Here is a 27,961-nt window from a genome sequence, read left to right as displayed (position 1 = left end):
TCGTTTTGAAGACTTCACACAAATTAAGAACTTATTTAACAGCTTTCTATTTCTTATATTCTCTACAAGTAACAGGGGAAGGGCATAAGAGAGACCTGTGAAACATGACGGAAACAATTTACACCTTCCCCCTCTTCCAAATTATATTTCATATCCTCTCCTTGACCTCAGCATAAATTAGTTCCTGTTTTCAGTTCTGCATAAACAACACCTAAATAATTTATTTCTATCCCAAAATATGCTGAGTAAATAAGCAAATAAACCTGCAGGCTTCAAACAACTGAAGCTCTGATGGTAATCAGTAGGACACTTCATCTGTAATAAACTGTGAGTAGCAGAAGTGCAGAACAGAAGCGGAGGGATGGGTTTTTGCACGGATTGTGACCAGAGGGAATACTGAGTTTGAGGAATGGTGAAGGGAAAAATAAAAACAAGTCAAGTCTCAGCTTATGTTGTCCCTTTGTTATTATTCGTATGGTTTTTTTATACTCAAAGCTGCCGGGCCATTTAGTGTTACTGTGCCTGCTCTCCCTGGGTCCTGTTTCTGTTTTTTCCCTGTCTGATCTGCTGTGTACCTAAACCTTTGTTGCCCACTAAAGTTTGCCTTTTTTGAACTGTAACCTCCTAGCTGCAGGTTGTGTATTTGAGTCCTGCGGTGTCCTTGTTTACTGGCTGTGAAACAAAAAAAAAGGACAAGATGATCCTATGAAACAATAAAAAAAACAACAGCAGTGTTACTGGCCCAGTAGGTCCTCTCTTTCCCTGAATCCACTGTAACTTTTTTTCCTGTTGACTTCACTCTGCAATCAGAAGCTGACTACAAAAACTGGTGAGAAGGGTTAGCCAGGGCCAGTGGGCCAGTTTTGTACAAAACAAAAAACAAAACAAAAAACCAATTTTAAGTGGCAGCAACAGTCAAATCAGCATGTAGAAAGGTATGACTAATTCCATGCAATTCAAAGGAAAGCTCACCTCTTGCAAGTCTCGAGGAGGGAGCCTCCTCTCAGATGGTCCTCCAACGACACTAACACGAACCAGCACATGGTTCCTCTCCACTGACAGACTGTCTATGATGATAGTCCTGAGAAGAACAGAGAAGACTGGAGGTTATTTTACTGACATTTATTAAATCAAGTTAAGTTTCTGGACGTTTAGCAAACCCTCTTTAAAGGGAGGTTAAAGAAGACCTCAGCAATGAGCATGGAAATCAGCCTTGATGTCATGCATCTTCAGTAGTTTGTATATCATAGGTATTTCTAGTTATGACTTAAAGAGAAAACATATATAAATATAAAAGGAACTTTTGGCCAATTATGCCCACATGGCATGTGCAATTACTGCCAATAACATTCCAAGGCAAGATTACCCTTCAAATGAAAATGGAACCACACTGGAAGTCACTCTATGCGTTTTTAAGTCCTGTGAAGTACTTTACACAGAGTTTGAAGCCTCTCAATAACTTAAACTGTACACTGCTGTGAGGCAAGTTAGAAAAGATAGCAGGGTTTTCAAGTTAGAAATTCAGATTAGATCAGAGAATATTCCAATTATAAAGGCACTTCAGGATCGAAGGGTGTCAGCCATGCTGGATGGTTCTAACAGCTGCAGCAATTTGGACTTGAAATGAGTAATAAAAAGGACTGTTCTCTTATATGGTGCTCTTTTTGGGTGCCTGCTTGGCACAAAAGGGAATTTGCATACATTTTTAAGCACGAAAAAAGAAGTGTAGTAAAAGAAAATGATTGATAAATCCTGGTGTTATTCATATTGAAAAGGTCAGAAGCAAAATATGAATAAAGAGACGGGCAAAAGAACTACAACAGAAAAAGTCAGTCATGAAATGCCAAAAATGTGTTACGTTTAGATGACACTGAATGGAGAAGAAGGAAAGGGATGAGAATAAGATAGAAAAGAAATAGTACACTCATAATAACAATGAGAAAAAGAGAGGAAAAGAGATCAGGAGATGGAAGGATGAATTAACGACTCATCACTCTCAAAAATTGAGCTAGCACTCAGACATGCCATGCGAGCTGGCATTTCAGGGCCATTCCCATTCAAACCAACAGCAATGACTCTGCCAGAAATGAACAACAGAAAAGGGCTCTTGAATATAAACTCTCGGAAAGGGCCTTTTCCCTTTCTTTCTGCTTTATTTTATTTTATTTGTCACAAGGCAAACAAACAATTTCTCATCCTGAGCACTGGTTAATTTCAAAAGTGTTCTGTCATATCGAAGTGATTCACAGAGAAACAAAAAACCTTCAAATATGATTGTGACTGTGACAGCCGAGTGGGCATAGAGAGATTATGAAACAACTTCCGCTGAAATTAGCGCTTTTTGTTGTTGGAGTTCTTCAGATTTCAAGTAAACATGCTTTTCCTGAAATTATTGTACATCGTATGTTTGAATTTAGCTTACCTTTAGCAGAAAGGAATGGAATGAACAGTAAGCTCATAGACTGTAGATAAATGATGGCCACTATAACCACTATGACACCACTCAGTGATTTGTAAAGTCCTGTTTTGGAGCCCTGACTGACTGTTTTATCATCTATTTCACTCAATTCTGGGCTCATTAAACATGGCTTTCAAGTAGCGACTGAGAATGTAAGCTCATTGGGAAATATGTCTGCTAAGGTCATATTAAAGCAACGATGCAATTTTCTTGTAGATTTATTTGGTTTTGAATGGCACAGCAGTCACCCTCTGCTTGCCATAAGAAAGAATTTAGCTTAGGGCAATTTCTTTATTCCAGAGGTGACGTCTCCCAAGTCCTGGGGTGCCAGTAAGCATTGCTTTGTCCACTGGGATAAGTCATTTATGAACCCAGTGTCCTTTTTCACCTGTACCCTGCCCATTAGTGATTAGGTGCATGCTCTAATCCTAAATCATAACTTCTTTCTTAACCTAACCAAACAGTCTAAACCTTACCAAGTTGTGTTTAACGCATGAATGTAACCAGTGAATGCATACAAAAGTAAACACAAAGAGTCAAATGAGATGTAAAGCCACCTTTCCAGCATCACAACGTAGACATTTTAGATCTCTAAAGCAGGACCATTATTTCTCAGGACCTAGTAAATGTGTGTCACCAACACTGAAAGATGTCCCTCCCTTTTGTGTGCCTTCTTCCTGATTTGTATATATTCTTCTTGTTTGTATATACTCATCTTGTCTGTTATTATTCTTGCCATCCTACTATGTATATTTCTTTTCCATGCACAGTTGGGGTAGAGCGCCCAGAATTTCATTGTACATATACAATGACAATAAAAGGCTATTCTATTCTATTGTATTCTATTCTATGTAGCAAGGAGATGTGGGTGGTAACTGAAAAAAAAATCACATTATGTTACACCTCTGAATAAAAAAGTGTTCACACTTTAAAAGGCGAGCTAGCCTCATTAACTCACTAGAAGTTAACTCAACAGTTGGTTTTAGTTTTTTAAATACTGAATTGTTTATACTTTTGACTCAGATTTCAAGCGCAGAAAAAAATAAACAACAACATAGTATATGAACTGCAATAAGTAATAATATTAGAAATTAACTAATAATATATTCTATCATTACTAACTTAAATACAAACTAGTACTTCAGTTTAACAAAAGCTAAACAAACACCTGATAAAAAGACTGAAGAGAATTATCAACAATTATGAACAATAAAAAAATGAAACAGTTAGGTCCATAAATATTGAGACAATGACACAATCCTTATAATGTTCTACACCACCACAGTGTCTTGTAAGTCAAACAATCAAGATGTGATTTAAGTACAGACTTAGTTTGGAGTTGACAGTTTAGAAATTTTAGGCATTTTTTAACACTGTCCCAAATTTTCAGATGCTCAAAAGTAACAATTTTAAATATAAAGACTCTTTTAGCCATTTCCATGGCGCTAGACCCACAAATTCAGCACCACCTTAAGTGGTTGCTGGTTTGTGGGTCTTTCTGCTTTGATTTTTGTATTTAATAACTGAAAAGCATGCTTGGATTGACAGGAGGTGACTAAACTGACCATTGAAGGGCATCCCATTTTTATGCCTTCTTTTGTGGTGGTTTTTTTTACAGTGCGCTCTGGATCATTATCTATTTGTATTGTGAAATTCCTTAATTTTAACAATATGTATATTTTTTCCAAACCTAAAGTTCTTACTCGCTCTGTCTCTGTTAGACTCATTTTGGATTTCTAGCCCAATGGTGAATCAGTGATGTGAATCAACACATCACGGGACCTGATACTGACTTGATTGATTGATTCAAGTCAACAGCTACCTGACTAAAGAGCCTTTATTTTGCTTAATTTGTCTTGGAATAATAATGGACAGACCTCTCATGGTTGAAGCTGCTTCTCCGTTAAATGTGGAGTAAACTGAGCCTCCGAAAATGATTGGCTTTCTTGATTGTTGATGTTGATGTACAAAAGCAAAATTACAAAAATTGTGTTATCATTCAAATATTAATGGACTAACCTCTTAAATAACTTGCCATAAATTTTTAAGCATGTGTTTATGAGTTCATACCCCTCACTGGAGTCTGGGTCAGTGACGTTCCGCATTTGACTCTGCAGCAACATGGAGCAGATGTTATATTGGCTCTCCAACAGCAGAAAGGAGTCCAGATTACAGCAGAGCACGTTAAGTAGTCTGCAGCAACACACACAAACAAAAACAGAGACATCAAAATACAGAGAGGCCTGGCAGTCTGAGATATTGTAGCAGAACAGCAGCACAGAGAAAAACGAGCTGTAATTTCTACCACACTATACAGCAGGGTAAAATCGTGCAGGCAAAGACCCCATTTATTCTTTTTGTTGTCTAATTCCCCCGGCCTTTTATGTCTGCAAGTACTAGGTTGCCCAACATAATTTTTCCCCCATCAGCTTGCTGTAGCCAATTGTAAGCTTTGTTAAGTAGCAACCCTTAGGAAAGGTTTCATGGTTGATTTTCAGTTGCTGGTAATGAAGCCAGACTCATACAGGCTCCTCAAATCCAGGAGCTTTTTGAGAAAGTAAAGAAGCAGAAGCCAATGAAAACTCTGTGTTTGAGGCCAAGGTTCATGACCAGTAGAGAAAATAAGAAAAAAACAATACCAATACCAAATTTCACTCCCTCACCACTTTATCCCTTCAGTACCAAAGCTGATTTTGCATTATACTGGATTTAAGAGCGTATTAGAGTTTTCCCATATGTACATCAAGGATACGCACCAATAATCATAACAATCTAGTTAATGTTTACTGTAATTCTGCCAAAATTGGTCCCTCATATTAAATTTCCCGCTAATTGTTTTTTTCAAAATGAGATTTTCCATGCTTTATACCTGAGTAGCGAACTGAAATGCTTAAGCATACTGGCACAACTGAGAGGACTACACTACAAAGAGACTTCACAAGATAGCAAGGTATAACAGGCAGAAAGCCAGATGATGCCAAAAACCGTAATACGGTATAATGAGGTGAAGTGCCGTTTTCACTGCCAACAGTGGATGCCCTTTAAGATCTTAATCATATATAAAATAACAAGGTCTCCGACCTTTATTTTGATGTTTTCTGCAGAAATTTAGGATATGCAAGAAAAGAAAAGCGATGTCAGTGTGTTTTTATGAAACTGTTTTAATTAGCTAATAATCCCAGTCTGCACTGCAGAATTTCTTCTTCAGTGCTAGAGCTTTTAGTGAACCAGGTTTATAAAATAAGCCATCAAAAACACTAAATTACAGAAATGTCAAAATTATTTTCAAACATTTAAAAAGGACTTTTAAAATTGTCTGGCTCTCACTTTTCACAAAATGTCATTTCAATTTTGAAAATGCATTTGTGTGTTTATGCGCTCAGAGACGACAGGTATCTGTGGACATTACTCGGCATATTGAGTCTCGCTTGAGTGTTGTAGAACTTGTGAGAAACGCCACCTTTTTAGCAGCTGGACAGTTTCTTGGACTCCTGTGTGACTGACAGCTCTACTCACTCTTTCAGACAGCAGCACAGCAAGAGGCTGAGAGTCTACTGGGCCTTGTGACCTCGTCTCAGTTTGAAACAAATAAATGGAGGACAAAACCTACTTTCAGTTTGTCTACTTGATATTCCACTTTGAAGTGTGTTGAAGACCAGGTGTCGCATTAGTCTTTTTAACTGCATGCTTCTGGATGAATAACATCAGTTTACTATCACAGAAAGCAATCCGAGGCACTATTTATATAGTAGTTTTTTTCAACGGTTGCTAAATATTTTCTAATAAATCATTTATAAAACTGTCTTCGACAGCAGCTAAATTTAATGCTACAAAATGTATTTTTTACTTATTTAATCTTTATTTAATCAGGAAAGCATGACTCTTGACATTTCAGTCTCTTTTGTCCCGGCCAAGATAGGCAGCAGGCCAATCAGCAGTGGTTACACAACAGTTATACAAACAATATCCACACAGTGAAAAACATGTGAAATAGAGAAACATCAGAGACTATCAACTTAAAAGTGCCTCCAGGTCATTCAAATTTATCTTAAATTCATTAAGGGAGACCGTCTCATGAAGATTTTGTGTTTCCGCAAAATAAATATATCTAGTTACTTCATCCCTACCATCTTAAGTGTAGATACTTCACAGGAACCATAACCTTAAAGTAGAGCCTGTACACATATAATTAGCCAATGACATGGCAGCAAATCATTGCATTTAGGCATGTAGATAGAAGAAGTTTAAACTGTTTACATTTGCATTATGGATGAGCAGAAACTGCGTGATGCTATCATGTCAATATGGACCAAACCCTTAGGAATGTTTCCATCACCTTGCTGAATCTATGCCATGAACAATTAAGGCAGTTCTAAAGGAAAGTGAGTAAAGCGAGTGAACTTAAGGATGCACAAAAGAAAAAGTTAACTACATAAATTCTAAACTTTAAAACTAAGGAAACACAAGGCATAACAAAGCCCTTGCCAGCCATTTATAATGACAGTGCATTTATGTTGTGTTAGTTAATCGTAACATGTGGTCAGCTTCTTACTTATTCCCTAGGGGTTGCCACAGCAGGTAGCTCTGCATGTTTGATTTGGATGATTTTTCCTGACACAACCCCAAAGGGACTGCTGCCTCCTCCCAGGATCAAACCGGGAATCTTTCACTTGTCAGGTGAACCTGCAAACCACTATATGGAGGTCGCTATGACATTACTGAACAGTTTAAATGGCACGTGCCACAATTAAGGCAGCATAGTTAACTTCACAGGAACCCAAACCATGTAATTAGGACAGAAATGTATAAATGGCTATTTAGTGGCACAAAGTGAAGCAGTGGGACAGCACTAGTAATTTGGTGTTAATTGCAATTTGCAATTAAAAGAAAAAAGATCAGGAGAGTAAGCTAATGGCCACACTCAAAATGTGATTATTCCACATTATTTCAGACTTGTTATGCCCCTTTTTGAAGCGAGACATCTGTTCACTTCAAACGCTGCAATTCATCTCACCTCACGCCTCAGTCTTATTGTCATTGATGGTGACCACGTCTGCGGCACACTTCATTTAATGTTGAAAGACATGCGAGCGGTAAAAACACCCACTTGTGACAGATGATTGCTTACTTGATGATGTGCCCACACACCTACATGCATCACAAGACTTATGTATAAACCAATTACAGCAAGCCAGGAGTAATCTGCCTGACAGCATGACTGATGAGCGTCCTACGGATTGATTAGTCATGCATTAGGTAAGATGCAAATGGTCAACTTTATGGGTGTGCTATTTGGGAGACTTCTGTCATTTGAAGTCAGAGGGAGAAATCAAACAATCTAAGACATCAATATTTATATGCTGCTGCCAAATGAAATGTTAAACGAATTCATACATTTTCAATCAAAAGAATCAGCAAACAAAGAAAATCTCCTGAGATGTGGCCAACAAGACTTAGAGACTGGTGTAGACCAACAACTAGCTCGTCCCAGAAACAAAGTTTTCCACTTCTGCGCACATACAGTGAAAAGTTGAGAGAAAATTAGTATCTAACCCATTCTCCACAAGTCAAAACACGTGTTAATGAGCTGCATATATTAGAGCCGCACTCTGAAAGCCCCACAGGCTGAACACCTGCAAATATCAGTTAGCAGCTTCATTTGGCTCTTAGCACCACAAACGAGTCACAGTAACAACATGACATAAGCTGCTAATCCATCATTAAAACAAAACAAAGCGATCTCTACTGCATTTTCCACCTTAGGACTCTTTTTATGCCAACTGTACAAAAACGATTAAATGTCTTATTCCTTTTTGTTCTTAAACTCTGGTTAGAACACTCTAAAAGGTTTTCCTTTGGATTTATCCATAGACTGTACATGAAATAATGGCTATAGAACTCCATCCTTGTATCCTTGAGGTCAATGGAGAAGTCACATGAGTTGCTAACGTGGTGGTCTTTTTAAAAAGAACCACAAGTGAAAAATATCACTTCATTAACAAGGCTAAAATCTTTAAGTATAAGGGAGTACATAACCTTAAAAGTGAAATGAAAGGTTTGATAAATTGAGATTAGTTTCTCATCCTGTCCACTCTTATTTTTCATTCATGCTGAAGAGACCATCCAGTATAACTCCTGACTCTGTGAAGGCTAATTAAAGAAAATCTTAAAGGCTAAAAAGCAGCAATGTTTAACTAATGCAAACTGAGCTATAGTGATCCACCAATTCACTTTGATCATTTTAATGGGGAAGTACATAGTAATATATGATAGTATGTATAGTAATAGAGCTCATAATGTTGGTTTAGAGAGCATTTTGAGTTTAACATTACCTGAATATTCAAAACACATCAGCAGGTTATGGCAAGAAATGGAAAACGTGACATTTATATAATCTGTGTCACTTGTGGGCCATGTTGATGATATTATTTCATGAACGATCTGATTGTGTGTTGCTATTAATTGTGAGACAGGTTTCCTTTCATTCCTTTCTGCTAAAGGTGATGATAACAGGAAGCACTCAACCAGCCTTCCTTAGGAATGAACCAGTTCTTATTGCAGCTTCCAAACAGATAATTTTGGGTCATTTATCTCAGTTAGCGATTCTTTTCGTGGGTTCCTGTTTGATAGCAACCCAGATGTCGCAAGCAAAGCAAGGTAGCCCACCCTAAGAGACACCTGATGTTGGATGGAATTATAATTTACAAAATCAAGATCAGCTTGGATTTAATAGGAAACTACAAAAACAAACTAGTGATTGACACTGCGAAGGTTTTGAGTCAGTAGGAGTCGCCCTCTGCAGGCCAATAGAAAGAAAGAAAGTTTTAGCACTAACTGGAAGTTGCAAAAACAACTGCGTTTATATAGCAGTCCACAGGAAAATGCCCCATGCTCACTGAGTCTGTGAACTCAGTAAGCAGGTTCCTTATTAGTTTATAGGGTCAACTGATGAGAAAATAATTATTTTAGTCAGTGTGATTGTTTTTAATGTCGCTCTTAATTGATTGTTTTTTGTATATTTTTAACATGTTTGAATCAGAATCAGAATACTTTATTGATCCCTGGGGGAAATTATTTTTTTGTTACAGTGCTCCATTATAAACCAACATAAACCAACATTAAGACAAGACAGACAATACGCTAACTAAGAATAGTACAATATATACATATATAATACATAAGTACGGGATATTGTATTTGTTTAATTGTTATGTACTTATGTGGTACATGTATTTTAGACTTTTGCTGCCATGATGCCAGGTCTCTCTTGGAAATGAGATTTTTAATCTCAATGAGATTTTTTAACTAAATCAATAAACTACTAATAATAAATTTAAAAAGTAAAACTGAATAAAATATAACGTTAATTCTAAAAATGATGGTGATTAGGAGAATCTGCACCTCTGATTCCCATGTATCAGTCTTTATTTAGTAGTCTTTCAAGATACAGTAAAGACAGCAACAGCTTTGTGGTGTCCCCAAAGTATATATACAGTCAGTGATGCAAGTTTACAAGACACCAATAACCGTTTCTTTCACTGCTGGCATTTTTTTTTTAAGTTTTAAGATCACATTCACACTAATACTAAAATATAATCACATCAGTTGAAATGTGTGAAGCTCCACAGCAGCATGTTTAGAGCCTTGAATAGGAGAGACTGGAATAAAGGCATCCAAACAATTCAGACAGAGAGAGAAAAAAAACAGAGGGATGAGAGCCAGTTGCCATGACAACAAAGAGGCTTTTAGCAACAAGGGAAAGGGCTGGGGGATTTTAGCTCTCATTAGCTTGTGAAGATCAAGAGGGGTGGAAATTGTGGTTTCTTTCTTTCTTTCTTTCTTTCTTTTTTTCTTTTTTGGCTTGCTTGACAGCAGTGCCAGTGATCAGACCTGCACTGAATGTGATAGAAGTCTATTAAGAACCGAAAGTTGTGTTGTACTCCTGGAGGCTGATTTAAAACTGTTAGCGCACGAGAATATAAGCTGTAATAGTTCCAATAAGCTCCTAAGATTTGATTCTGAGAGTTTCTTTAAGGAGGTCAGTATATCTCTATTACTCTATACTTTAATATAGAATAGAAGGGTGTACATTTATTATAAATTATATAACAAAATATTCTATACTAATATTATCTAAAAACTCCTGTCGTGTTTGTAATACTCTATCAGCACAGTGGCCATAAAAAGTTTTCATATTTTTGCTCAATTCCAAATATTATAATGTTTTTATAATTATTCAGCATCTACACCTGAAGCTCACAATAGCAGTGAAACATAACATTTCTCTAACATTTCCACAGTAACATTATCATATCTTTTTAGAAAAAATTATGGGTTCAGTATAAATATTGCTTTGCTTGGACTGAGTCAGGGTATTAAAGCTCAAAAGTATTGAGAGATTTGTTGACAATATAAAAAGTAGAAGAACACCACAGTAAACAGAGAATAGCAGGAAACAAATATGCTGCTTCTAAAAATAGAGAACCTCCATAAAATATACCACAATGAGCACATTTCTCAACATCTCATAATAATGTTAAACAAAACTCAAACAACTTTTTATATGTTCCTTTCAAGTGAATGGATATCCAGAAGAGACTGGGAAAAAATAGAAGAACCACCTGAAGGTGTTATCTATTATTCATTATGTGGCATACGTGATATATCAACACCTGAGCACATTAATGAGGCTGCCTCCCCTCACTCTCTCATCTACTGTGGCCACATAATCACACAAGGTGGTAATATGTCTGCGTTTGACCTCAGGTGAAGCAGAGTTTCTATTTCTCATCTGAAGGTTTACATAAGGTTTGCATGACAAGAAACTCGTGAATAAACCTCATGAATACAAGGCAGAAGGCGAAAGGTGCTGCTGAGGATAATCACTCTCTGCTATTGATAACGAGCTCAGAACCAAATTAAGTGAATGTTCTTTCGGGATATCTATTTAACTTTTCTTCTTCTTTTTTTTTTTTAAATCAGACAGCCAGTTGTTTGCACGGTTGTCTGTTTTTCTTTAATTGAGAGAAAAAAAAATAAAACTGTGTGCCTCAAAATTGAAAAAACAAAACATCTAAATGTCTAGTTTGAGCTTTAGACAGTCGTCCATAACTTTTTATTGCTGTATTTTGTAACTCTATTTATGCAAGAAAAGCTACCTGGAGCAGATAAAACACCATCAGGTGCACCTGATACATAGAAAAGCTAATACTATCCACAATGAAGAACACATAAAGTCTGCTGTGTGGTTTGAAAAAAAGAAAAAACTCTATTATTGCAGCTACATTATTAAAAACACAACCAGTGCACATCGTGTATGAATGTTAGACCGAGGGTTAGTCTTGTTTTTTAATAATCCAGCCATGACAACAAAGGCTTTTAAGGATTAAATTTTTAACAAGAAATTTGCCTTGGATATCTGGAGGGAATCTAATAGCTTCCTTGTAAAGAGTCACAGAAAAAAGATAAAGGTGGCAAAACCAGTAATTATATAACTTAATGCTATGACGAACTGCCTGCAGCTAATGGGAAATACACACTTAGGGAGATTCACAAGTGCATAAACAATACATAACATGCATAATATGCTAATTAATCGTGTTGTGAATTAATGTACATGTCAGACATTCTTGTGACTAGTTTTTTTATTTTTCAGAATAGCCTGCAGAGCTTAATTATCTTTACACTGCAGGGGGCGTTGTTGTCCACCACACAGTAATTGGGCAAGTAATCAACTCCATGCTAAACACTAAAGGTTTGAGAACGTCTAATATGAACATATAGAAACATATTTTTTTAAAAATGGGTTTTTTTAATCATAAATATGTTCTATTTTGCTTTTGTTTATTTTATGAACCCCATGTTTATTTACCTTTATGTACAGTGACAGTGAGTATTTATGTAATCCTCTGATGAATTTGTACGTTTGCTCACCTACAAAGGAATGATATAATTTGTATGGTAGTCAACAAAAAGCTAGAAAAAACACATTACATGAAAGTTACAAATTGATTGAGCATGTCACTGAATTAGATCAAATCAAATCAAATCAAAATTTATTTATATAGCACATATTAAAACAACAGTGTTGACCATAGTGCTTCACAGTCAATAAAAACATGAGACAGTTAAAACAAACAATAAAAGAGGACAACAAACAATAGGTAACAACGCAACAAGCTAAAACAGCCAACTAGACAGAATCAAAAGCCAAAGTAAAAAAATAAGTTTTAAGACGTAATTTAAAAGACTGGATAGACTCAGCAGTGCGAATATGAACGATAGATATATGTTTGATCCCCTACAACCCAGACAGAATTCTGGCTCCAGACTGGCTGTGTGGCCATGTAGCACATGAATTACAACCAATCAATCACAGATACTCCTGATCTTAACTCGCTTCTTAACTCGACAGAATCAATTTCTTCCATGCCAACCTCTCCACCAAGACCAAAGAGCGGCTCAAAAAAACATCAGGGACAAGGCCTGTATAAGGCTGGAATGGGCTACAAGACCTACAGCATGTGAGAAGGTGACAACTGTTGGTGTGATTATTTGAAAATGGAAAAAAACATAAATCAACTATCAATCACTCTTGGTCTGTAGCTCCATTTGTAATACACTATTGAAATCTTGCAACACTGACTGTGTGCTCCTGATCAAGGAAGCATGTGTACAGGTCTGCCTTAAGTTTGTCAGTGAACATCTGAATGATTCAGAGAAGGCTTGGGAGGATGTGCTGCAGTCAGATGAAAACATAATTGAGCTCTCTGGCATCAAGTCGATCCGTGGAGTTGAAAGAGAAATGCTGATTGTGACCCAAAGAACACCATCCCCAAAGTCAAGCACGGAGGTGGAAACATTATGCTTTAGGACTGCTTTGTGTTAAGAGCACAGAACTACTTCACTGCATTGAGAAGCCAGTTGGCTGGGCCATGTACTGAAAAATCATGGATGAGAACCTCATTCTCCCAGCCTGAACACTGAAGATGGGTCATTAATCGGTCTTGAAGCATGACAATGACCCAAAATATACCGCCAAGGCAAGAAAGGAGTTCAAAAACAAAGTCATTAAGGTCATGGAATGGCAAAGAAACCTAAAGGATTTACAGAGTTTCTGTAAAGAGAAGTGGGCCAAAATCCCTACTGAGATGTGTGCAAACCTGTTGACCAAATATAAGAAAACATCTTACTGCTGTGCTTGCCAACAAGGGTATCTTCACCAAGTACTAAATCATGTTTTGCTTGGGGATCAAATATTGATTTCTCTCAATGATAATAACATTTTTATTTAAATTTTTTTGTTGATATCATCTTTCTCTCCATTAATATGAAACTAGGTGAGCAAACACAGATACATCAGATTCCTACTGTAACTAACAAAAATCCTATGTAAACCCATTTTAATGAGATAAATGTTTTTTTCCAGCAGCTTTGAAGCAAACAGGTGTCAGTTTGTGATCTCATGCAGTCGTAGCTGTAGATTAACTGCTGCTAAGCCACTATCAGTTAAATCTAACCAAACCACACTACATGATATCACATAAAACTTGAGCTGTCATTTCTGCTTCTTTACTGATCAGAACTTAATGATGAAGAAAATCAGCCATTGCAATGACATGACCAGAAGACATTCGAAAACACTTTATATAATATATGTATTCTTCTGTTAAATGGAAATTCTAAAAAGACTGCATTTACATAATGACTATCAAAAGCTCACTCTCTCCCTTATTCACACATGGTTTTATTCTGTTTATCTCAAATGCCTCTCACATGCTTTTGCTGACATTTTCACGTGTATTTTATACATAAATAATGTGTATACTGCACTATATCTGTATTAAATATATTTTGCCCTAACAATATAATAAAACTTTTTTTTAATGCTCATCTGACACTTTTTATGCTTCTTATTCTTACTTTTTTCTGTCTTTTATACACTTTTTTTTATTAATCAGAGGAGTGTCCTCCTGTGTAAATGCTGCTTTAGTGATGCAATTTTCCCCTCTGGGATCAATAAAGCACAATTCATGTACCACGCTGTCATATCCCTTCAGGCAAAGGATAATCAGAAGATCGAATGAAAACAGAAGCAGTCACATTGTAGGTGATGATGTGTTAGTAATGAGCCTTCTGGGTTCAATTGTTTGTGTGTGCGTGTGTGTGTGTGTGTATATTTTAAACCTTTACTACCTAAGATGCCTTTACTTCCTATATTAGAGATATTTTGATGATTGAATCGATTTTTTTTACTGTCCAAATTTCTCAAGCAAACATTTACAATTAATTAACAATTAATGAGCATAACTTCAAAGAACACTGAGCTTGCTCTCTTTAGTCGCACAAAATAACATAGGACATTTTTCCAGATGTTGCTTGGTTAAGGCAGTGGTTCTCAAACTGTGGGGGAGGCCCCAAAAGTGGAGCAGAGCAGAAATTTGAAGTGAAAGCAGCTTAAATAACTATAATCCTGGATATTATTTTACTTAAATTAAACTTCAATACTACACATATTACTACATGGCTGGCTTTATTGCAGGAGGGAGAGCAGTTAATCTATTAATTGGAAGGTTAATGGTTCAAACCCTGGCTGCTCCACTTTGCAGGCAAAAATATTCTTGGGCGAGATACTAACTCCAAGTTGCAATGCATAGAAAGTATAGAATTGTTTGCATGAATGGGTGAATGAGTTGTAGAGTAGAGTAGAAAAGGACTATATAAGAACCAGACTATTTACCATTTACATGTATTCTTTTGGCTCACTGATTAAAAGCCTTGAATTTTTTTAGCTTCTGCAGTAGGGCAGACCAGAAAACGTTTGAGAGTCACTGATTTAAAGCAAGTGCTCTAATAACTAAATAATAGCATGGCAGATTATAGGCAAAGGGCTATATTTACCAAATTTAGCAAGCCACTGAAGAGCATAGAGTTTGTCAGTTACTCCATCAGTCTAGGTGGTAAATGAACAGAGCATCTTGTTCCTTTCAGTTTGCTTCAGGATGTTAGCAGGAGTGGGCTGAGTGACAGGCACAGACAGAGTGAGTCAGCGAAACTCCAAACAAGCTGAAGCTATTGTGATTCACAAAGCTTTTAAAAAGGAAAAGGGATGCACAGCTGCCATCGGAGGACTGTGCAAAGACACGCATGTACCAGGGTATGTAACGACCAAAGCATTCTTTAGCTCAGACACACTGCTTTATTTCTCCTCACACACATTTACAACACATCTTTGTTGTAATGCATACCTAGCCCATAAGATACAAAATGCAGATTTTCTCTGGCATTATTAAATCCTCTCAGCTCAGTATTTCAGTATTAACTTCAGCCTTTACTGCAAGCCAATCTCTACTTTGAACCTTAAAACTAAAATCAAATCTGAAACACCTTTTCGTTTTATAGAAATTTCTTCAACTCCTTCACCACCCTTCTCACACTGCTCTCATAGAAATACACAAGCACACACACAGACACACACACAGACACACACACACAGCCCAGCTTATTTCTCTCTTATCCAGAGAAATCCTTTCATCAGCCTTTCAATGCTGGGTAATCAAAGTATAAAGAACCATGCCAGTCTCCTATTGCCAGAGGCTGAAGTGTGTGTGCAGTCACCAGGTGATAATCTGATATCGTGTGCTTCCCCACTGATGTTAAGTAATATGAAAAAAATATATATATCAATCCCACCTCAGGCCGAATGTGTGACTCTCTTCGTAGCGGAAGAGAGAATGAATCTTCACATCCGAATTCACGGCAATCAGTCTGTCAATCAAATCCTGTGGAGTAAAATGAGAGGCTTTGAACAAGAATGCAGCGGTTAGGGTGCAAAACGAAAACAGTGTGGAAATTTACAATGTGTAAGGTGGAGAACATATATCAGTCTCAGTGTGAGGGGGGTTTATTTGAATGCGTTTGAAGTAAAACAAATGTGTGGGTGGTGTTTGGAGGCCAAATAAAAAGTGCAAACATGCCCTCAGATGGATGAAAAAAGAACTGCAGTGTGTGGGGAAAAAAAGAAGGAAAAAAAAACGCTTACAGGTATGGAGGTTGGCATCTCCCTCAGGGTGTATTCGCTTTTGTTGGACAAAGGCTGCCGGCCCAGCAACTCCCACACCGACTGGGAAGAAGAGAGGAGGTTGACCAAGTACAGGAAGGACTGAAGAGAGAAAAGTAAAACAGATACAGAAGCTGTTAGAGAGAAAAATGGATTTGCTTTTAAAGACCACTGTGAATGCATTTGTGCACGTCATGGATTGATCAAATCCTAACACATAATAACAATATAACACTATTCAACTACAAACACTACAGATAATATGACAAATACTATCTGTAGAATTTATGATTGTAAAGATAAAACATGGTTTACCACACTCTCAAAACTGAATAAGACATATATACACAATTCTGAGCAGAGTGGTTGAGCAGAAACCTATTACAGCCTGAAGAATATTAAACTACAGGAAAGCTCCCTGCGCCTTTTCACTGGGTCTGGTGGAAGAGGGAAAACATATCATCAAAAGCATCAAAGGAAAAAAAAAAACAGTCATTTGCACAAACGAGCTACAACTTAGATTATATTAAACAGCTTCAAAGAAACGTAGAGAAAAAAACAACATACGATGGATTTTTTTTTCTAAAATAAAAATTTCTATACTTTCATGTGTCTTCTGATGTTTCTGTGCATGTGTGTACTTCCTTATCTTCATATGTACTACCAAACCTCCTACTGTACTTAGCACAGATTAAAGCAAAGACTCGAGTTAATTCACCAAAATACTGCTATGTGTATATTTAGTTTTCCTTTGAGCTCAGCATATATGTATAACCCACTGATAAGGCAGGCTTTAAAGTCGCCTGTGGCAGGACACAGTTTACACATCACTGGCTGTCCGTATTCACTTGGCTAGTCTCTCTGAGAGAGATGACTTGGCTGCTGTCAGAGGCCAAGCATCAGACACACACAGACAGGCGCACACTGGAGCTTCAAATGAAATGTTGAAGCTTTCCTGAGAGAAATTCTGCCAAAAACATAACTAAAAATGCAGTCTTATGAAAGTAAGGCTTATTTTCCCAGACACCCATAAACCAATCAGTTCTGAGCAAAAAAGCCTTTCTTGTTAACAAAATCACTATTGCCAGTTTCTTAAATATGAATATTCACAAGTCAGTTTTCTACATGGCTGCTGGTATCACAGCAACACATGGACCACTATTCTGAGTCCTGGGTTAATAATAATTGGAATCAATTTAATTTTAATCAATTTAAACACCTTTGTAACCATCCATCCATCCATTCGCTTATCCTTTTCAGGGTCGCGGGGGGCGCTGGAGCCTATCCCAGCTGTCATAGGGCGAGAGGCGGGGTACACCCTGGACAGGTCGCCAGTCTGTCGCAGGGCCAACACACAGGGACAGACAACCATTCACACTCACATTCACTCGCACATTCACACCTAGTGGTAAGCCGGAGTACCCGGAGGGAACCCACACAAACACGGGGAGAACATGCAAACTCCACACAGAAAGACCCCGGCCTGATGGTGGAATTGAACTCAGGACCTTCTTGCTGTGCGGCAACAGTGCTAACCACCGTGCCACTGTAACCAGTGAGCTAAAAACATGATGGAAAAGCAAAACTTCTAAGAAATCTGTGTCTGTACTATCATGTAAATTGGGGCATTTTGGGCTCCAGGAAGTTTCTCCTTCTCCCTTTCTTTCTCTCTCTCTCTCTCTCTCTCACTCACACACACACACACACACACACACAATACCTTAAGGCAGCTCCTATCTATGGGGTCAATGGGAGTTGGTTTGGGACGGACCACTCTGACGTCGTCACTGCTGCACTCAAGAACAGACCACAGCTCTAGTACCAGGGCCCGTATGAAGCCTGAGACAGAACATGGAGAAATTTTTTGTACCAACATTTATTTTAAATCGCAGCAACTAAAATTATTAACAGTGCTTTAATAAATAAACGACTGACTTTGTTATTGTGTGCGATCTTTTAAAGAATGGCATTTTAAATCTGCCGTTGCATTGCTGGCACCGTTTTGATTGGAGGATTTGAATCTCAGGGAGGAAGTAAATTTATAATGCCACTCACTTTGATCCCATTTGATCTCTTCTCTGTTGCACTTTGGCCTGTCAGTAACTACATTTTTGCAGCTTCTGATTGGCTATATTTTTACACTGTAGTTGTTTAAATGTGCAGCAGAGTGCTGCTGTTAAAGAACATTGGACTCAGCGACCTCAAGCTTGCACGTAACGGCTGGATAACAACATTAATGCAACCAAAATGTATGCAGCCCTCGCTGGAAAACTGGGGATACACTACAGTACATAAATGATGAAGTAAAGACATAACATTAGTATCATGGAAGAAGAAATAGTCAGTGCATCACGGGAAGCTCCCAGCAACAGAACCTGCATTTGTATTGACACATAAACATTAATTTGTGAGCAATTTTCAGTGTATTTCAGTTAAATTGACAAGACAAATATAACAAAAGGGATTTTATACTTAGAAGAAGAATATGAAAACAGAGTACAATGACAAATTTAAACTATGAAAACTGCAAGTACTGCAGTTCTAGAGTTACAGATATACAATTAATCTTTGCATATCAGTGCTGTATAACCCAGGGAATGTACTGTATTGTATATAAAACAAGGACATAGCCCCCTAACAGCACCCATTGATTAGCGAAGTCCAGTTCTGAAACCTCAAGCAGATGCTTTGGGTCTTGGTGACAAGCTGGGGGTGAATGTAGACTTCTAAATGACACTGCAGGCCTTCCTTAAAGTATTGTTTTTGACTGTAAGGTTAACATTATCTACAAAAAGGTAATGTTACAAAAAATTTAATGATTGAATAGTGATGGAAATCATAAACTGTTTTTCAGTGGTCATAGATCAAGTCAGCAGTAGAGTCTTTTTCTTACAGAATGGCTCTCTCACATAGAAAGCTTAGCAAACGGCCCATAATTTGTAAGCTCTGCCTGGACTATATCACTTTTTGAGGTCATCCTTCTTTCTGTCAGTCAGCCTTTTTATCGATGGCACAAACGTATGTCACATCATGGAACACATGATGTGCTCCACAGCCAGCGCTGCTCAACACAGCAGGGAACTGTTCTTGCGTGGCTAAAGTCATTAGAGAGAATAGGTTTCAGAGCGCAGCGGTGCTGTTATATGCGAAGGGAAGATAAGAAATCAGACTTTGTTTTTCCATAACCAGTTGAGTCGCCCCTTCTGGCCCATAGAAAGAATGCAGGATTAAAATATTTGTTCACTGGCTTCATTTTTTGGCCTCTTTTGACAAGAGTACGGTATTTCCTGGAGCCTTTTGCATATGGATACACCTAGTATCAGTATACAACTGATATGTGAATCCATTTATCTATGATTCACCATGCTACTTGTAAATGTGTTGCTGACAACAAAATCACATTTTCTCTTGCCTGAATGATGCTCACATCACACACCATCTTAATCCTTCCAAACAAACAAACAAAAAAAGAGAACGCCACTTCTTACTCTTTCTTACCCAGACAAAAACAGTTTGACAAATGCATTTCTCCCTAAGCTGCCTGAAGTCTCCTTTATACCAACAACACAAAAACAACAACAACTTATAATATAAGCCTTGAGCATCACAGCTGACAAGTGTTTGTTGTGTCCAAGTAACTGCATTAATACCTGAACTGTGCAGAGCCACAACTCCCGGAGCAGTTGCTGCCACCTGTGTCACCATCACCCCGTAGCCAAACTTCTCGCAGCTGCTCACCTACAGAAAACACACAGAAATCTCATACCCCTAGAAATCTTTCAGCCTTTCACTATTGTAGTTTTTGCTCATCAGGTAAAAAATGAATGAGTGTTTGGAAAAAGGATGGAAAAAGTTTAGGTCAAATGTAGTACTAATGTATCATAGAGGGAGATGTGTAAGTAAATCTGGGATTCTGGAAAGGCACAACATAATGTAGCTAAACATGCTGTGGAGAAATCAAATTGTAAATTGATTTTGGAGTGTGCAGGCCGTTCATTAATTACAACACAATGCCACAACTAAAAATAGACAAAATATAATTACATTCCATAATTAAAGTGAAATGCTAAACTAGAGAAGCAATTACAATAGTGCGTAAACAATGGCGGTAAATTAAGCCCACAGGGGATCAGCTAAGGTTTGCAGCAAGCCTGAGTGCATGTGTGTTTACAATTTGAATCTTAGAAAGTGTGTTTCAGTGTCGAGCAGGATGCTGTGAATACTAAGGAGTCCTCGGGAATTATGATTGTGGCCTTGAGGAGGAGCAGGATCAACAAATTACCACATCTTGTGAAGAATGAATTATGATATTGATGACATGAGCCAGCAGAATGAATAAAGCTGACAAAGATTATGTCTGCTGCATAGGGAATAATACAACATAAATCCTTAATACAATGTGCATCCATAGTTTCTGCACAAATATTTGTACGCACTCCAGTAATCACTCTTTCCTCTTTTTTTTGTCTCATCAGTGATTATTCATTTTGTATCTCTCTAACTCAAGTCAACATGACCCAGAAGATTCTGAGAGGCATGAAATTACTTTGGCACTTTGATAGGATCAATAAGGGCTGCCAAAGGATTTCCATAAAATGCAATAAAACATTAATGTAACTATGTCATCAGCAGTGCTTATCAGGACCTGAAAACCCACCCTGATGAAAGCAGGACGATAACCTCAAACTACTAACAGTGCCTTTATAACCCAATGACTCGTTTTGTGACCATGTGCGATTTTTAAAGAATGCTATTTTAAATCTGACGTTGCATTGCTGGCACCGTTTTGATTGGAGGAATTTGAATCTCATGGAGCAAGTGAATTCATAATGCCACTCCCCAACAGCCCACTTGATCTTGTCACTGCTACACTTTGGCCTCTCAGTGACTACATTTGAATTTGGCAGCATCCACGTGACTACTCTTATATACTGTAGTTGTGTTAATGTGCAGCAGAGTGCTGCTACAGAGCATTTGGCTCAGGAAACCTCAAGCTTAACACAATCAAAATGCGCGCAGACCTCACTGGCAAACTGGAGATACATTACTGTACATAATTAGTATGATGGAAACACAAGCAGGACAATTACCACAAATTAACAACCAACAGTTAAGTACATTACTACCTGAAGTTTTTTGGTAAAGCGAGAGAACATGTAGGAGACACATTCATTAATGGCTCCTGTCTGCTGGAGCAGCAGAAGGCCTTTTGGAGTGGCACCAAAATTCAACAGACTGTCCAATAATGTCTCCTCCCAAATGAGCCTGTTCACAAACAAGAAAGACAGAAAAATGATGGTGCTTTGTCCTCCCACTGCAAGAAACACAATATTAAAATCACTAGGAGTCAATTCCTTACACATAAAGACATTTTTTTAGCTACCACTGTACTTTACTGTGAGCCATTTAATATCATCTGACATTTTCTGTGTATGTTGTTTTTATTCTACTTTTAGTTATCCATTTTTAGTTTGTTTCATATTGCTTTATTAAACTCTTGGGGCAATTTCATTTTATAGAGTCACTTTATTGTATTACAATTCGATTTTACATGGTGTTCTACAGTATTTTATTTAGATTACTTCTTGTTGAAGATACACTGAAAAAAAGACATGATTAAATACCGCTGGACTCCAATACTCTTGTATTTTACTGGATGGTGTCCTCATTCATTGCTGTAATAAATATAGACATTTTGTAAAATTATTTAAAGTTGGATTTTACGATGTGCGGCCTCACATGTTCTGCAGCTCTTGGGTAGATGATCCAGCGCCAGCTCCAGGTACTGGAGTCTGAACCCTTTCTGACAGCGAGCTGGTCTAGAAATAAAGTTTTAAAAAAAGTATTATTACACAATATACTTTAATCATACTTTAATTACTCTATATTAAATTGAGTTTGTGAACATGAGGATCACCTGAAATATTAGACCACATTTACATCCTTAAATTACAACGAATAAATAAATAATTAAGCAATCCAAAATCCCAAAGAATGTGTGCATTTGTTTACTTGGTTCTTGACAGACTGAAAAAGTGCTCTAAACACCAGGATCTCATTTGCTTAACATGAAACAAGAAGGTGAGTAAACATGGAGCATCAGCTGATCCCACTGTCAGTCAGGATTAAACCTGCATTTTGTTTCTCCATTGAACAAATATGGGCATGTGTTTGAGACTTTCAAAGGAACACGATCCATTTTGTGACAGTAATAAAGTAATAAAACAATGTCTCATACACGTTAATTTTTATACCAGATGTTTTGAAAATAAACAGGTAGGTTGTGGGGCGGAACTGCTTTCACAGCTACTGAGGCACTACCAGTCACTGGGCAGTACTGACGTCCCCAGCTTGGCAGAAGGATTGCCTGTTATGCGTCAAGGTGTGGCTGATAGCTTCCGGATCAAAAATGCAGACATGGAGACACAAATTCAACTCAGACAGCTTTACTGCTGGAGCTCGGGAACCGAAATAGAAAAAACAGAAACTCAGACTTAACTGGATTTGATCATTTACTGGTTACATATGAGATGCGACAGACTGGGGAGACAGGACACAGAAACTAGACAAACAAAGGAACACAGAAACACAAACTGACACAGAGTCAGAAAAGTAACCAAACATGGAGATTATACTGATTTACAGGGGCTTTACGGAGGTGAGTCTAGGACAGGAGACAAGGGGGCAAAACTGAAGTAGAATACAAGCAAAGCACAGAGCAGAATTAGGTAACAAAACTCTAGACTATCAATACATAAAGAAGAACCCGGAAAATACACAAAGCAACCAAAAACTCAACATACTGGGACAAAAACCCAGGGATGCTAACAGCGCCACTGAAACCTTCTCTATGACGCCCCTGTAAATGAACTGCAGCAGAGCTTCATTTTTGTTTGCATATTTTCTGGTTTAGCTTTGAAACACAAACTGCAGATTAAAGATAACTGATGCTGTGTTGAGTCAGAAACACTATTCCAAGAACTAAATGAAGCACATTACAAAGGTTAGTTAATTCCCACCATTTGCATGAAATGATGGTGCTTTTCAAGCTGTGTTGACTGAATAAAACGAGAACGTGGCATTCATCAAGTAAATGAAATACAGCATAAATATTCTAGCCAGGGATCTGATCATTACATACAGACACCCCTCCTTTACATATTTAGATAAAAGATTCAGAAACTGAGTTGGGCCATCATCTCTTATCCAGTCATGGCTCAGTTAGTCAAGCAAATGTCTCCTGGATTTGTTATATTTACAGTTATACTCTAAAAGTAATATATCTGGGAAAACAGCATTTTCTTAAATCACATCTTGGAAAAGAAAAAAATCGACATCTATTGTTAACTTTGAAGGCAGTATCATTGTGGTGAAGACGTGATTGGTTTCCTTATACAACACTACTGTTTTTTGTTGTGGGTATTTGTATAATGTTTTATGTGTTGCATTTATGACATGTAGCTTATCTGCTACCTGGGTCAAGTCTCTCTTATAAAAGAGATAATAATAAAAAACATGTTTGATGAAATAAAATGGATTTCTTTAAACTGTTTTAAGTCAGCAAAACAGCAGGATGTGAAATTCTTGAGTGCACTTTTCATACAGTAAAGCACTGCTGTATTATTTGTGATCCAAAAAAACCCACTGCACTGTGTTTATAAACTGTTCCCTTTACCAAAGCAAGATTTATTAAAGAAAAGCTGGTGTAGAGTTTGGTTTATTTCCAAACACACATGGTTTTGTGTTTGGGCAGAACAGTTTCACATGATTCAAAGTTCAAATTAATCCTCATTTGTCTTATACTGGGCCTTGGTGCACCCCTACAGCTCTACAGAGCTATTCATCCTCCTTTTAATCCTACATTCTTCTGACTGGTTGCCCATAATATGAGCATCCACTACTGTAATCTTACATATATTATTCTATAATAATATATAGATCTGGATCAACAGTCAGGTACGACACATGCTGCGTACTCGGTCTCTCGCATTTAGATCAGGAAATGAGACGGAGTACAAAGCTGCGAAGTATGGACTGAGGAAAGCCATCACAGTGGCTAAGAGGCAGTACAGAGAGAAGCTGGATGGCAAGGCCTGATGTAGCAAGGCCTGCAGCACATCACAGAGTATAGGGCCACCACCAGCACCAGCACCATCAGCTCTGCAGGCGGTCTTCTCGATGATCTCAATGCATTCTACACCCGCTTCGAGACCTCCCAGACCCTCCAGACCCCCCACATCACCCGGACCTGCCAGGACCCCCAGACCACCCAACCCCAACCCCCACCCCCGCCAGCGGTCTCAATAGACCAGGTGCACAAAACCCCGAGGAGGATCGACCCCCGTAAGGCAGCAGGACCAGACAACATCCCGGGACGGGCCCTTTAAGCATGTGCCAATGAGCTGGCGGAGGTTCTTACCTCCATCTTCAACCTCTCCCTCAACCAGAACACTGTCCTCATATGCTTCAAGACCACAACCATCATCCCTCTCCCCAAAACAAGCCCAGCCACCTGCCTGAATGACTATAGACCAGTTGCACTCACTCCAATCATTGAAAAGTGTTTTGAGAGAGTGGTGCTGGCCTACATCCAGAGCAACATCACAGACACTCTGGATCCCCTGCAGTATGCCCGCCGGCCCAATAGGTCCACGTCAGACGCCATCGCTGCTGCCCTTCACTAATCCCTCTCCCATCTGGAAAACAAATACTCATACATCAGGGTACTTTTTGTTGATTACACCTCCTCCTTCAATACTGTCATCCCACACAAACTCACTCGCAAGCTGGCAACACTCGGCCTGCACCCCACCCTATGTGACTAGCTACTGGACTTTTTGACTGGCAGGGCCCAATCCGTCAGGATCGGCAACAGGACTTCAGTCAGCATTATTACAAACGCAGGAGTTCCACAAGGTTGAATCCTCAGTTCCATCCTCTAGACCCTGTACACCCACGACTGTGTCACCTCCAACAAAGATAACATCATTTTGAAGTTCGCAGACGACACTGCAGTGAGGCTGAGGAAATTTGGTATGTCGGCCAAGATCCTCAGCAAGTTCTACAGCTGCATTGTGGAGAGCACGCTGACCAGCTGCATCACTGCATGGTACGGCAGTGATGCAGCAAGCTACTGCTATGGACCGCAAACGCCTGCAGAGAGTGATAACAACTGCAGAGAAGATCATCAGGACTCTGCTGCCCTCTCTGCAGAGCATCTACCATCACAGAGTCCAGAGGAGAGCTGCCTCCATCCTCAAAGACCCCACACACCCCCAACACGGACTGTTCACACTTCTGCCATCGGGACGAAGGTTTAGAAGTGTGAAATCCAGAACATCCCGACTCAACAACTCCTTCTTCCCCACTGCTGTCAGACTCTTGAACAGCTGAACTATTTTTGAACAGTAATAATAATTAACCTGTATTAATTATTAAGCTATAGCTCTTTTGCACACATCTCTGTTTCACACTTCAATATTTTGTCTCCTTTTCTGTCTTCATTTATTTATTTGTACTATTTGTACTATTTGTATTTTGTCTGTTCTATTTCTATTGTATATATTAATCGGCATCTGTGGGTGGACAGCAAAGAAAGAATTTCATTGCACAAAGAAATGCCTTTTTTTTCTTTGAACACATGACAATAGACACTTTGAATCTTGAATCCTGAATCTTTGAATCTATAATAGCTCCACGTCAAATAATAAAGTCTCTGCAAATAACACAAATGAGGTACATGTACCTTTTTCCACGCAGCAGCTAAAGCTTTGTGCAGGCCGTAGGGTCGTAGAACCTGCAGACCCTCGCAGGTGTTGTACATCTGCCGACAAACTAAAATAAAGGCTCCACATAATGAATGGGGCATATCGGATTCACACAACGATGGCAATTCCTTGTCGAGCAGCCTCTGGGTGAACTGTACGATGATATGAGCAGCAAAGGTTCTGCAGACAAGGGTGAAAAAAGACAATGTTTATTATAGAGCCACAACATGAGATTTTTAGATTGTAAGTATAGCAATCTCAATTTGTGGCTTTAAATGCCTACACTGGAGGTCTCCAAAGCACTTTCACACACTCACATTTTTAATGAGCCAGCATACAGAAGTGAAGCCATAGGTGGTTGGTAAATACGTTCTTGGTCATTCACAACAATAGAATGTGTTTCTGGACAGACTGAAGGAAACTACAGTGCAGACTAGTCATTGTCAGGCAACAGAATATAACGTAGTATAATATAACCCCAGCTGCTCACAAACCAGCAGCAGCCTCATGTTCCAATCTGCTCTCAGTGCAGAATAAGCAGGATTTGCTATGCAAATTTAACTCTGTATTAAAATCTTCCAGCTAAGTTAGGAAAATGTAATTTATTCATTACTATCAAGAACGACAAAACGACGCTGCGAATTTAATCACAACATCTCACCTCTCACTGTGGGCTGCGACGAGATTCTTCTCAAATAAGAAGAGCGCTAATCCTCTGTCTGTGTTTGCAATACGAGCCAGAATATCTGCAATGAGACTCAGGGTTGCTGCAGGAGACTTTAACTCAGCCTGCAAAGCACAGAAAATAAACACACAAAATTACCAACTGCTTCAGGAAAATTGGCACCTGAACAGATACTCAACACTGAAATAACACATTTATCTTTCACAATAATGGAACTGAAGAAAAAACTACTACATTTCATAACCAAAGCCTCTGTAATTCCATTTTCTGGAAGGCTGAACGATGACAAGTCCTTACACAGAGGACAGCTATGTTACTCTTAAGATGAGGAGTCTACATTTGAAAATTATTGCACTAAAAATGTAAAAGGAAAGTAGTTTACATGCTTATTTACTATGAGTAGAAAGTCATGGTTGGACACTTTACACTTGAAACTGTATGAATCAAAAACCTCTTTTGTAATCTGCAAATGGTGTGTGTGTGTGTGTGTGTGTGTGTGTGTGTGTGTGTGTGTGTGTGTGTGTGTGTGTGTGTGTGTGTGTGTGTGTGTGCGCGCGCGCGTGTGCATGTGTGTGTGTGTGTGGGTGCGTGTAGGTATGCTTGTGACCTTCTGTCCATTGAGCAGCGCTATAACAGGAGTTAGTAGCTTCTCTATAACTGGAGTCTGATAGAGACACTCTGTAGCGCATTCTGTCTGTTCACATAGCATCCAAAGCACCTCCATCACAAGGGTGCTGGGCGACAGGACGTCTGAACCTACCGAAAGTAAATGAATTAATATGCATTTAACGACATTAATTAGCTGAATTAAATGCATATGAAATCATCTAATTACATTAATACCCACTAGGATTATATCTGCCCACTAGGTTTACACTTTTAGATCACCTAAATATACAATCAATGACCATTTTGTGGCGCTTTCATGTCAGTAAGATGATTCAAGCCAATACTAGCAAGTTGTACCTAACAAAGTGGCCAATGAACTTGTA

At 38.4% G+C, this 27,961-nt stretch overlaps 1 protein-coding gene across 3 annotated transcripts in view; it reads right to left on the bottom strand.

The window, feature by feature from the left end:
- tbc1d32 (TBC1 domain family, member 32) overlaps positions 1–27,961 on the bottom strand; it is a 91,053-nt gene that overhangs the window by 49,025 nt on the left and 14,067 nt on the right. For all 3 annotated transcript variants that reach the window (XM_040018039.1, XM_040018041.1, XM_040018040.1), the window contains exons 15-25: positions 27,577–27,725; positions 26,946–27,073; positions 26,263–26,464; positions 22,257–22,336; positions 21,644–21,782; positions 20,168–20,255; positions 18,238–18,356; positions 16,500–16,619; positions 16,151–16,239; positions 4,529–4,651; positions 973–1,081 (exon numbers count right to left, since the gene is read on the bottom strand). In XM_040018039.1, the coding sequence (XP_039873973.1) occupies positions 973–1,081; positions 4,529–4,651; positions 16,151–16,239; positions 16,500–16,619; positions 18,238–18,356; positions 20,168–20,255; positions 21,644–21,782; positions 22,257–22,336; positions 26,263–26,464; positions 26,946–27,073; positions 27,577–27,725 (1,346 nt within the window). The remainder of the gene's footprint in view (positions 1–972; positions 1,082–4,528; positions 4,652–16,150; positions 16,240–16,499; positions 16,620–18,237; positions 18,357–20,167; positions 20,256–21,643; positions 21,783–22,256; positions 22,337–26,262; positions 26,465–26,945; positions 27,074–27,576; positions 27,726–27,961) is intronic.

This window comes from Simochromis diagramma, unplaced genomic scaffold, assembly GCF_900408965.1.
Source record: "Simochromis diagramma unplaced genomic scaffold, fSimDia1.1 OVJJ01000802.1, whole genome shotgun sequence".
Lineage (NCBI taxonomy): Eukaryota > Metazoa > Chordata > Actinopteri > Cichliformes > Cichlidae > Simochromis > Simochromis diagramma.
This window is presented reverse-complemented; position numbering and strand designations above follow the sequence as displayed.